We start from the raw sequence: 12,415 nt of genomic DNA, 5'->3' as shown, positions 1-12,415 counted from the left end.
TCATATTTGAAAGAATGTCTATTTAGAAATAAATTATCAAATACAATTTAAATAATATAATTTAAACAAACAAAGTACATAGTTTATAATACAATAGTTCTTAACAATAGAACTGGAATAAGATTTTTTTTTTACATTGACACAACCTTGCATCCCTACACCAAAATATCCCCAGGTTGTAGGAAGTGTGCACAGTAAGATGATAGATAATATATTCTCTCATTAGAGTATTGTAAGTACAACTCATTGTAAGTTGTAATGTATTATATCAGCACATAATACATAACAGTTTCATATGAGGGCATGTAACAATATATGAACGGCGCCGAAATCAATAATAAGGATTATCTACATAAGATAGCCTAGAAAAATAAATAAATTACAAATAATGAACGACATCTGTCTCTCTAAATAGACTAATTGATTTTATATACATAAATTATTTGAATATTAATAATTCTGAAGGCCTCGTCATCATTGTGCCATTTATAATGATAGTATTGCAACTGAAATTTCACTTAAAAACAAAATAATGGAAGAACTGATTTATTTTTTACATATTTTTTCAATGCTAAAAATAATGAGATGACATTTGCTTTTTAATAAATACATAAATAACGATGACAACTAAGCAACAAGTTGAATTTGCCAAGGACGTTGCACAGCCATGATTTGGTTGGTTTGAGGATCATTTGTTCAATCACTTATGGTTCTTTTGGAGGACGTTCATCAAGAAATTCGCCAATCTGTGTTTGGACCTAGAACAAGAAAAATTAAGATAAAGTCTTTTTATTAATAGAACACAATTACTAAATATAAATATGAGATGAAGATAGAGGTTCAGTTTAATTTTTGTAAATCATCACTATCAGATAATATACAGTTTACAGTTGCTGTGCATACTTAAATGAAGTAAATATACTTTAAAATTAAGTCCAAAAGGTTAAGGATCAATCGAATACTCTAAATTTATTACTTCGATCAAAATAGAATGGTGTAACCTCAGATCGTACATTATATATGAAAAACTCAGTATTTGAAAATAAATCAAGATCTACCATGGTAAGTCAATTATTACCCGCAATATAGATATACAATTTTATTGTAATCAAATAGGAAACTTACAAGTACATCAATTTTAACGCACTTGGTTCATGGTTATACAAACCTCATAAAAGGTTTTCGGTTGAGCTGCAATTTTTTAATTAACTCATAAACAACAGAAAGTTTTGAGTTTTGACGTTTTTGAAAAAGGTTTTGAGCAGGTTTGACAAGTGGATATGGAAGATGTCATAATTTGTCATAATAAAATAATTAATTAACACTACTTGAAACAAACACTGGCTAGTAACCCCAGCTGTAAACTCTCTGGTAAATAAGTAAACACTGGTAGATAAGTAAAATATATGTTCAAAACTATTTTTTATTTTATTTTTTAATCACTTATTAAGTTTTCGAGATATAGGCCCATGAAGAAAATCAATTTCCAGACACAACATTTTAAATTTAAGTTAGATTTTTACTAATTTAATTTTTTTTTTTTTTTTATCCTTCCATTATAAACTCGAACCCCCTAGTTTCAAACCTTCCATTCCTGACAATCCTCCGAGGCGCCAGAAAAGAACATGACCACGAGGCCTGCTAACGTAAAATGCCATTAGAGTGCTATCAACGCCTGTAACACTCCATTTTAACTAAGATGTATTATATAATCCATTTTTACTGAATGTATTATGTAATATAGTTGTAATTTTCAATAAAGATATTTAAAAAAAATATTTATCAACTTTAGAGTATAAGTTGTTGTACTATTTGTTTCTAAATATGTAAAAGTTGTAATAAAAATACATAGTAAGGCTGATAATTTGATTTATATATTTCCAGAAAAAATTATCATGAAAGAATAATATGACTTCCTTTTTTTGCTAATCTATCAATAGCTTGCTGAGTACACCTCGTACTGAAATATAGATATACGGCATATCTACGTACTTACGTGAAAACAACAATAATTATTTAAAGGGCCAAAAAACTCACGTCCAGGAGAATTAAAAGAATATGGATAGTAACAATACTTATTAATTCAAAGTAGCTACAGATAAAGACAGATTTAGAATTTACTTTGTTGCCTTAACATTAATGGTAAGACTGAGTTTGTATGTTTCTAACCAAGGAATATCCTGACAAAGATAATAATAATGAGCCCATGCGTTGCGTCCGGTGACTAGTGTAACACCTAAGTCAAAATATATTGTACTGTGTGGGCAGTGTCAGGCTGTAAGAAATCTGGGAATTTATGACCATTGCCAAATCCCTGAATGCTTTAAACTATTGCTAGAAAGTTTAGTCTTCTACGATCGCATCGAAGTTTATTGTACACGAAATTCCAGCCCAGACATAGCGACCAAAATTGGCCTCGCGATCGACTTGTTGACCACCTCTCTCTTAGAGGCTGTAGCTAGACTAAACCACCTTAGCTGGACTGATATCAACACCTTATAATGCCACAAGATAATCAAAGGGAGAAGACTCAGTAAAGTATATATAATACATTTCATGTATTATGTATGTATGAAGTAGAAACTAATTCTATTTTAGTGATGGTTGCGAAAAAAAAAATTGACCCGTGCTTCATTTCACGTTTAAGTTTAGGGTATTTCACACTTAGGGCTTTTAGCACTTCTCATTAAGACAAAACTTGCAGAAAAAAATTGGAATACTACGGGGTAGTTCATCAACTTTATATAGATTTCCAAAAGGCTTACGATTCTATTGACCGCCAGAAGCTGTATATTTATGATTGAACAGAGAATACCAAAGAAGTTAGTAAATCTGGTACGGATCTGCATGACCGAAACATTTAATAAAGTACAAATCGAAAAGGGTTTAACTTTGGGTGGTAAAATACCGGTGCTTGGGTATGCAGATGATTTGGTATTATTGGGTGAAGGACAAAGAAACTATAGAACTAAATACAACTACGCTAATAAACTCCAGTAAGGAACTAAGTCTTGAATAAATACCGATAAAACAAAATACATGGTTAGCTGTAGAAACGAGAGCAATTTCGGTGATATACATATAGGAGGAAATACCTTTGAATAGGTAGAAAGGTTTAAATATTCAGGTTCTACGGTACCTAGAAAAAACGAAATTGGTGGGGAAATAAAAGCTGGGTTGAAGGTGGGAAATGCTTGACATTTTTAAATTTTGAAACTGCTTAGCTCACTCCTTCTATCGAAAAAGTTAAAAATTAGAATTTACAAAACCATTATCCTTCCCACTGTTCTTTATGGATGTGAGACGTGGCATCTTATATTAAGGGATGAACAGCGTCTCAAGGTTTTTCGAAAATAAAGTATTACGGCAAATATTCGGACCGAAAAAGTATGAATTAACGGGAGAATTTAGAAGATTACACAACGCTGAATTAAGGGACCTACATCCAGTAAATATATTTCAAGTTATAGCATTGCGGCGTATAAGTTGGGCATGTGAGATTGTAGGGCTTAGTAACGAGCGGATCCCTAAAATGTTAATAAACACTGAACCAACGGGTAAACGTCCGAGAGGTAGACCGAAATGTAGATGGGAGGATTGCGTTAAAACTGATTTAGAGGAATAGGGTTTGTAGGGGCATCGCTGGAAGGATGTATGCAAAGAGCGTCGTTTGGTGGTATCGAACCATCGGGTTCGTAAGGCCTTTGTTATTATTATTGTTATTACGTTTGGGGCTTTAAAGTTCAGAGCTCGGGACGTTCCGTAGGAATAAACAAAAAGTCGACAATATTAAATTAGAATACAAAAATAGAAGATTATCCTTATTTCGAACCAACTTTCAAGATATACAAGGGATATATTGTTTAATTTGAGCCATCAACCTCATGAATTGGTTGAGCCGTTACCTCAAAACAATCGTTATCAATTGTACAAACTAAAACTATCAGCGTACAGCCTAAAAACATTTAAATAAATAGTTTTTTATTATCTTGAGCTCAAATCGTTTTAACTCAAACTTTTATGAGATCTTATTGAATAATTTAAGAAATAAAAATTGGAAGTCACTTGTTCCGTTAGCTCAAAAAAGCGTTTTATATTTAGAAACGGAGATACTAAACATGTTTATAACGGTATTTCTTCAATAGTTTGAGCTCATTTTGTTTTAAAACATTCTTGAAATATCTCTATGTAATTTAAGTCATGAAACCTATCAATTAGTAGAGTATTCTGCTCAAAAATTGTTAAATAAGCGTAGGCGGACAGACTAAACCGATTCGATACAATTGTTTTCAGCATCTTGAGCTCGGCTTGACTCAAAACAATCACGACATCTAATTGAATAACGTGATCCATCCTAAGTGAAAATCAGCTGAACAGTTCAATTGTCGTCACACACCTACAAATGGACAGATAATTGTCAATACCTAAACAATTTAGTTACCCTATTTGTGACTACGCTAGTTGGATAAGATTATCGAAAAATCTGTATAAAATAATATTTAAAATATTTATTGGAGATGTTAAGTTAGTATATTACTAGTGGAAGTGGATAACAATTCATTCAATAAGTAATTTCCAAACACCAACGGGAAAAACACCTATGTTACCGTTGAAATGATAACTCATTTAAGCTAGCCTTAACGCCGTATTGCCCAAAGAGTAATAAGTATGCGTAAAACACTAATTAACGTAAAACAGCAAAATTTGTCTAAGATCCTTTTATGTTATAATCCTTAGCAGTATTTTAAAGTAATACACTTGAAAGAACGAAAAATTGTGATGCGTATCCCTAGGTGGCTATCGTTGAATTTATTTAGGTTTGACCCCTGCTTAATTTTGGAAATATCTACAAAATCGTTCATTTTTGTGCTTTAGAACACTACGTACTTTGATTGATGTCCGTGTTAAAATTTATAATACCCAATTTGAACATCGATCCACCGCCTTACCTCTACCACAGTTCTGAAACCTCTCACATTTTGTAATTAATGATTTTTATTAAAGGTTCAGTAATATTTTAAGAATCGAAATTGAGATTCATCACTTCTCCATGAAATTATATTTCATTTCATACCTCATTCGTCAAAATCCATAGCCCCTGAGAGCCGGAAAATCGATCTACAGTACCATAATATTTATATGTACGATCAAAGAAACAAAGCTATGTTAACGTGCACAAGTTAAACAATTGTAAAGACTTTAAAGCATATTCTTGAAGATAAGAAATTGAGAAGTAAATTTAAATGCACTGTCAATATATTTAATATTAGGACCAATATTGTTACCTCTGCCTTCAGCAGACACAGCCCAACCCATTATAATGCCATGTGGCAAAGGATGGGCACTAAATATATACGCATTTATGTAGCTATATATATTTTATCTGTTTAATAAATTAAATTAGGAGATAAGAAAACAATAATTAATATTAGGAAGAAGACGCAGTAAAGTAGGAAGGAAAAACTGACCAAAAAGTAGCCAATTAATATAAAAGTAGCCACACGCCACGCTTATTTTAATCTAATCGGACAATATTTTTAAATAGGCGTAACGAGTAAACAATAATAATTATAAGCAGTAGTAATATATAACAATAGAATATAATTTTATTTCGTTTCATCTCTATGGTTCTTTTATCTTTTGTTTTCTATTTTTCATGATTTTTTCCTCTCCTCTTCCATCCTTTCCCCTTTTTCTTTTTTTTCCGTTTCATATTTTGCTTTCAATCAACAAATTATGTGAAAATTAATATATAATAAATATTACAATATACATTTCATGTATTATATATGTATGAAGTACTAATTTTATTTTAATGAAGGGTACAAAAAAAAAAATTAATATTACCTTATCTCAACTATAAGGTTAATCTAATGGCGTTAGCCATAGGCTACCAGTTAGTTACACACTACGTTAATTGGACCCTGTAATCAACACGTTATACAGCCACTAGGCAATCCAAGGGAGATGATGCACTGGTATACATATTCTATTTCCATGTATTATGTATGTATGTAATTAATGTTATTATGTTTTAAGAAGGTTTCAAACAAAAAAAAAATGAATATCACTGAATTTATTGGCTCAAACATAAAATCGGAATCGCTAATTAACATTAGCTTCAATTAATTAACTAGTTATCGAAATGTTTTAATCAGTTTTTCATAAAATTTATTTACGTAAATATTTTATTAGAGACGAAGTGTACTAGATTGATCTTTGATTTTATCCGTTGAACTAGAAAGCATTCTTTATCTATTCATGCATACATCCGCAAAGCAGAACTGATTTTTCTTTATAAATTTAGAAAGACAAACTAGAAATTGTGCCATTCTTCGACAATGAATGGAGATAGTATCAGAGTGCAGCGAGGTTAATTAGCCTCTAATAAGTAGCCCATTATTGAAGGAAGCATTCACTGATCGATCGTTGTTTGAACGCCTCCCAGTTCCACTTTCTTTTCGGCAAACCTTTGATAATGATAGCCTCGTGATAAGCGATTTCTCCATTTTTAATAGACTCGCTTCAAAAGGAGACATTGTTGCTGAGGTGCATTGTATCCCCTTTCTTTCTGATCCTTTTTCGGCCCGAAATTTCCGCGTTGCTATGAGAGATGTTCGACTTAGTCACTACCCATTATTTCCTAAGAGATTAAAGGGATTTTCTAAAGGCCTGAGGTGAAAAACAGATGATAACAATTTTTATAATGCATAGGGGGAACAATCAGGGAAAACGGTGATTAAAGTTAACTGTCATCGGTTATTGAGTGTCAAAAAACAACGAAAAAAAATTAATCAGCACATACCTTAGTGCAATTGGGCCTTTTTAAAAAACAAAACAATAATAACAACTTTTTTCGAAAGTAATTAATTTGAATCTTTAACATAAATAAAAATTTACTTTTTGTCCATGTACAAATATGAAAATTGATTTTATTTAGTATTAGACGTATTTCAAAGATATTGATGTATATTGGTGTTGCATTTTCTACTGGGTTCTCCTGGAGACTGTCCAAAACTTTTTTCTTTTATAATGTACGATGTTAATGTTAATCAAACGCACTTGGTCTTAAGCCGAGTTTATGGATAAAACAGACATGCATAAGTCAAATTTACGCGTGTTTGAGCTCACTTTAAATGACATTATTAATGCTAAATTATGACAGGAAATGTTGTTGGCAAAAAGTAATGTTGTAAAATACAACATTTTACTTTGTCTTTATTACAATTATTGCATTTTCTTGCGTGATTCTGTTCAAATATTATAGTGAACAGACAAAATATACAAACATGACTAACAAATCATCACGACGTTAAAACTAAAAATAGTTTGGTTCAAAAGCTGGAAAAAAAAAATTGAAGTTTGAAAATTGTTTGTAGTTATGAATAAATAGTTTAAAGTATAAGTTTGTCAAATTCTTTGTTAATGAATATTAAAAGGAATAATCAAATAGGATTACGAAAAAAAATTAGTTTTTAAATTTTGATCTATAATTTTTTGCTCAGTTGTTCGAGGCTATGAATACATTTATATTTTAAACAATTATCTTCTTAACCCATTTTATCCCACTGCCAAAAAAAGGGGGCCGTGATTAAATTACACTTAAATCCTATTGTAACTGGTATTTTTGCTGAAATGAGGTATATTAATTTTTACTCTCAATTCTTCATAATCTTCTTAATAGAAGACGAGCCCGATGTAAATATCAATCAGCTATACAGCAATGGACTCTAAGAAAATTGTTTTAAGAACTTAAAATAACTAGTACTATAGCGCTGATAATTTAAAACGAACGGAGTTGAACATTTATTACTCAATGCTTAAATATTTGGAAAGAAAAATTATATATAAGTGACTAAACATTATGAATAAGTAATTCATCCATACCAATTGCTGGATATCAAAATAATAACAGTGTGATAATTGAATGCTTAGCATGGAGTCTTGCTCTTTAGCAGGCTATGCGATGGAGTATTTTCAGAAAAAAAATAATTTTAGTGGTCCAGCCGTATTTAATGGTACTATACATCAAATATATGGCTTGGACTAGCTTCACGAGAACATCTTAAAATAATTTATCTATTTTTTTTTTTTTTTAACACGACTGCGAACAATGCATGACAGGTTTTTTTTTTTTTAAATTCAGGCATTTACAGAGAGAATTTTGGAACAGCTACAATTCGTTTCTTTTGAATTCATTGCTTATCTTATCGTTAGTTGTGCACGCTTTTTAGGTCGACCTAGATTTCAAACATCTAAGAAAGATTCCAAATAATGAAATACTTTGAGGTAGGGCACTTCATCATCTTAACCTTCACACAAACAATATGTAGGCATTAGTGAAAAAAATACCAGTGAAAAGCGTAAAAAATAAATTAAACATGAGTGTGAGGCAAATTTTTAACCAATTTTTTTTATTATTTGAAAACAATAAAACGTGTCACATAAAAGTCCGGCCATATTAATAGTATACATTTTTTAGTTGATTATTAAATAATTTTTAATAGCTAGTCTAATTATTTATAAATTTATCCGTACCGTTTTAGTCCTACTGTCCCAATTTTGGGGTAGGGGTAATTCTCCTCCAAGCGTTGATTTTAAGTTGAAATTATCGAAACATTCTTCACTTAGAGTAATAAAGTAATGTACTGAGTTTCAATTAAAAATTATAATTTTTAAAAAGAGGTTTCATATAATGTTACAAGCATTGTTGTGATAAAGTTTTAAGAAATAGTGACTGTGATAAATGAATTTTAATTTTGGTTTTAAGTGAATATTGACTAATTAGAAACTGTTGTTTTGACCTGGGCAGAATAGCCTGCATGGAGTTGAGCTTTTAAATCATTTAGTTCCAAAATTGTATTAAGTAGATTGTCCCTGAGGATGTAGGACTTTTAAGAAAAATAAAATGTTTTGAGACTAAAATGGATAGAAATTATATTATTTATTTTAACAAAATTAACCAGTCTCAAGAAAGTGTTTAAGATTTTTAATTAAATATAATTTTTAAAAAGAGGGGATCAAATTGGTTATGAAATATAAAGATATATAAGAACAGAAAATAAACCCTTCGACATAAATAATCTGAGGATGACGAACACCGCCTTCTATAAATGGCGTTGATGACCAATGAAGTTTGGCGCCACTAAACAACCAAACAAACAAACAAACCGCCTTCTAAAAAAAAAGATAATTTTAGTTTTTAGAATAATTTTATATCATCCATACTAAGAAAGGTTACAGCCTAAAATGTTCGGATTGAAATGCCCATTGACACCTGTAATTTTTATTATTTTTTTAACGGTTTTTTTCTTGAGAGACATCATTCATCGAAGTTCAATACCACATGGAACAGGATTCTTATCCTTATTGCCCTTAGTTGTAAAATATAAGGAAGTTAAATCAAATACAGAGCCTTAAAAAGGTATTTTAGTTAATTTTTTTGCGCCCTCAAAGACAATGCCTGGATTCTCCAGAATAAGCTTTTTACACTCCTGATCTACGTTTGTCAACAATCTGTTTTTATTGAAAGTAGTTTTTCTTCGGCATTGTCCATAGAAGACATTGGGAATGCCGACAGATCCCATTCCCATGGAGGAGTGACTTCTTCGGTATTATCCATATTGAAGTCTCCGAAGCCTTTGTTGGAATCACATTGTTGGATCTATGTGATGATATGTGGCCAATTTTTCCACTCAACAGACCCCTTTATCCGCTGAGAATACGCACATTATGTTCTTATGTGTTGAAAAGTTTATTTTTCCCAAAATCGTTAAGTTGAATCTTCATGATTTTTACACTATTGATATCAGAACTGCTGATAAAGGTAATGATTTCAACTTCAAATAAATACAATTTCAATGATAACGGAGCTAACTTTCCTCAACGGAACAAACAATTTTTTAAAACTGAGATACCAATAATAAAAATAAATAAATAAACGATTTATTTTTCAAAGAAGACATAAATAAAAACTTTATTTAGAGATACTTGGGTATGACGACTGAGAACTGTCTTACATTAATCTTGATAGATATGACATCTTTCGAATGTATGTATAATAAAATAAACATCATGAATTTCTGATAAAATAAAAAATAAAGTTCTAATAAGCTATATAACATAAAGTACTGGATAAAATACAAAGCATAAAATTCTAACTCTGTTTCGGACGGAATTATTGATTTGATATATTTGATTCTGGCACAAATTAACAATAAATAAGTAAAAATTTTGGTACATTCTCAGTTCTCGTCCATGCAACAAGAACTTAATAAATTATAGTAAGAACAAACTTTTATACCAAACGCATAGTAATTACCGAAAAAAAAAAATCATTACGATTAGTACGAAAATAGAAATATTGTATATTGAGTTTTTTAAACAAAAAAAAGTTTAAAATTTACCATATAGTGTCTTAAGTTGGATTTTATATTATATTAATTATAATTTATACTAAGCTGTATAAATATTTTGATATTATGGGAATTCATTTTGTGTACATTCAAATTTTTACTTTTTCTTGATTGTTTATTATTTAATTATGTCACACTTTAAGACGTACTGAAAATCCAAAAGACTTGTTAAAGAAATATTTAAATAATCTTAAGTAATGAAAAACATGTTTCATTTCTCTTTTTTTTTCTTTTTTTTTTTTTTTTTTTTTTAGGAAGCTATTTATTTGGTTGGTTCATCAGAGAGATGAAAAGTCTCAACTTTGCTTAATCAATTTATAAAATGTTAGCTTTTTAAATTTCAAGCAATATTTTAGCAATAAAAATAATCTAATTAAAAAAAATGTAGTAATAATGAAACAAAGAAGATTCATTCTGATATGAATCAAATAAATCAAGAATAAATTAGGGAAAACATGGTTTATGAGATGCAATATAAATGATAGGTCATAAACACATTATAAATGAATAATAATATATAAGTATATTTAAGTGGTAAAATGATGCATTTTCATTTGATATTTCATATAATTATAACAATACGCGTGACCGTCCGCTCATTAATTAATCTTTAAGTACAGCAGGCCGGCTACTGTGCATTCAAAGCACCTGTCATTAGCGATAAAAAGTCAATTAATCTCTTGAGAGTTGTGTCTTCTTACACTAGGTCCTAATAGGCTCAGGTTTAAGAGAAACAATCAACACTTCCAAACATAATTTACTCTTTAAATACATATATTATCACTAAAACAAGATTAATACAGACATTCACGAAACATGACATTATTATAATGAAGGAAATTAACTGTAACTAATTTTTAACATTAAAAACTCTCAATACAGTACTGATATAATTTTTAATTAGCAAGTTGTTATGAGTGTATTTTTTTAATGAATGATTGTTATGAAGACTAATTGTAGTAAAGAAAAATTCAAGTAATTAGTTAAAAAACTACATATTAATGTATATTTACTTATTCATTCCGTATTCGTAAAAGAACTGTAGGACATTGTATTTAAAAGTATTGGAGGATAAAAGAAATATTTTTTTAAACTAAAATACAGCTATCCAACTATATAAATACCAATACCTGCATGAAGAAATAATTAAAAATCTAAAATAATTTATTAAACCTTTTTTTAAAATATTTCCTCAAAATAGAACAGAAAATTGACAAAATAAAAATTTCAACATCCCAATTAAAATTTCTAGAACATCCCGAAGCCAATAATGTCATTAATAAAAAATATAATCAATCCTTATTTGTTTAAATCCCAATATATTTTAATTTCAATTGTAGAAGCTGTAAATTAATTTCTAAAAGAACGTAATGAGTTAAGATAGTAAATCCATAGAGAAAGAACATGTCCTTTCCAGATATATTTATTTAAAAATCTGAAAACCTTCAGGCATCTATAATTGAGGAATTTTTTTAATCAAACTCAATATATCAACTTTTGGAAAGTAATTATTTCAAAATTATTATGGGAGCATCTTATGTAGATAAGTTAATTTTTTGATTGAAAATGTTGATTTGTAACAGCTCTTTGACAGGGGAAAATTTATAATCTGAAATAAACCGAATAAGTTTTTTTGCAGAATTTTAATTTGTCAAAAAAACCTTTGCTTTTCAGGAGTGGATACATTAACAGAAAACTCCTTAAACGTAGTATTTCTTAAGTGTAATCAAATTGATGATTTTTTTTTCTTAGTATATGGTAGATACCTGCTGGGCTTATTGGAGTCCGCCAGCTTAGGCTTGAGCTGGGACTCGAAGAGATCTGCCGGAGCGACGGCCAGTAATGCCTCCGCCGGGGCCACCACGAGAGTGACATCGCTCATCTGGACCCTGAAGTTGTCCGTCCCGTTCTGCCTCTGGTCGTAGAGGACGTCCTCGTCCTGGCCCGGGGGAGCGGCGGAGGCGACGGCGAAGAGGAGTAGCAGTTGGAGGATCATGACT

At 30.2% G+C, this 12,415-nt stretch overlaps 1 protein-coding gene across 1 annotated transcript; it reads right to left on the bottom strand.

Moving 5' to 3' along the window:
• On the bottom strand, positions 1-12,415 carry LOC106681466 (uncharacterized). Its single transcript, XM_014421789.2, has 2 exons — positions 12,182-12,415; positions 1-758 (listed from the first exon to the last, which is right to left on the bottom strand). The coding sequence occupies exons 1-2, from the start codon at positions 12,409-12,411 to the stop codon at positions 701-703; spliced, it is 288 nt and encodes a 95-aa protein (XP_014277275.1). The 5' UTR covers positions 12,412-12,415; the 3' UTR covers positions 1-700.

Source organism: Halyomorpha halys, unplaced genomic scaffold (assembly GCF_000696795.3).
Source record: "Halyomorpha halys isolate HHAL.00 unplaced genomic scaffold, Hhal_1.1 Scaffold343.1, whole genome shotgun sequence".
Taxonomy (NCBI): domain Eukaryota; kingdom Metazoa; phylum Arthropoda; class Insecta; order Hemiptera; family Pentatomidae; genus Halyomorpha; species Halyomorpha halys.
This window is presented reverse-complemented; position numbering and strand designations above follow the sequence as displayed.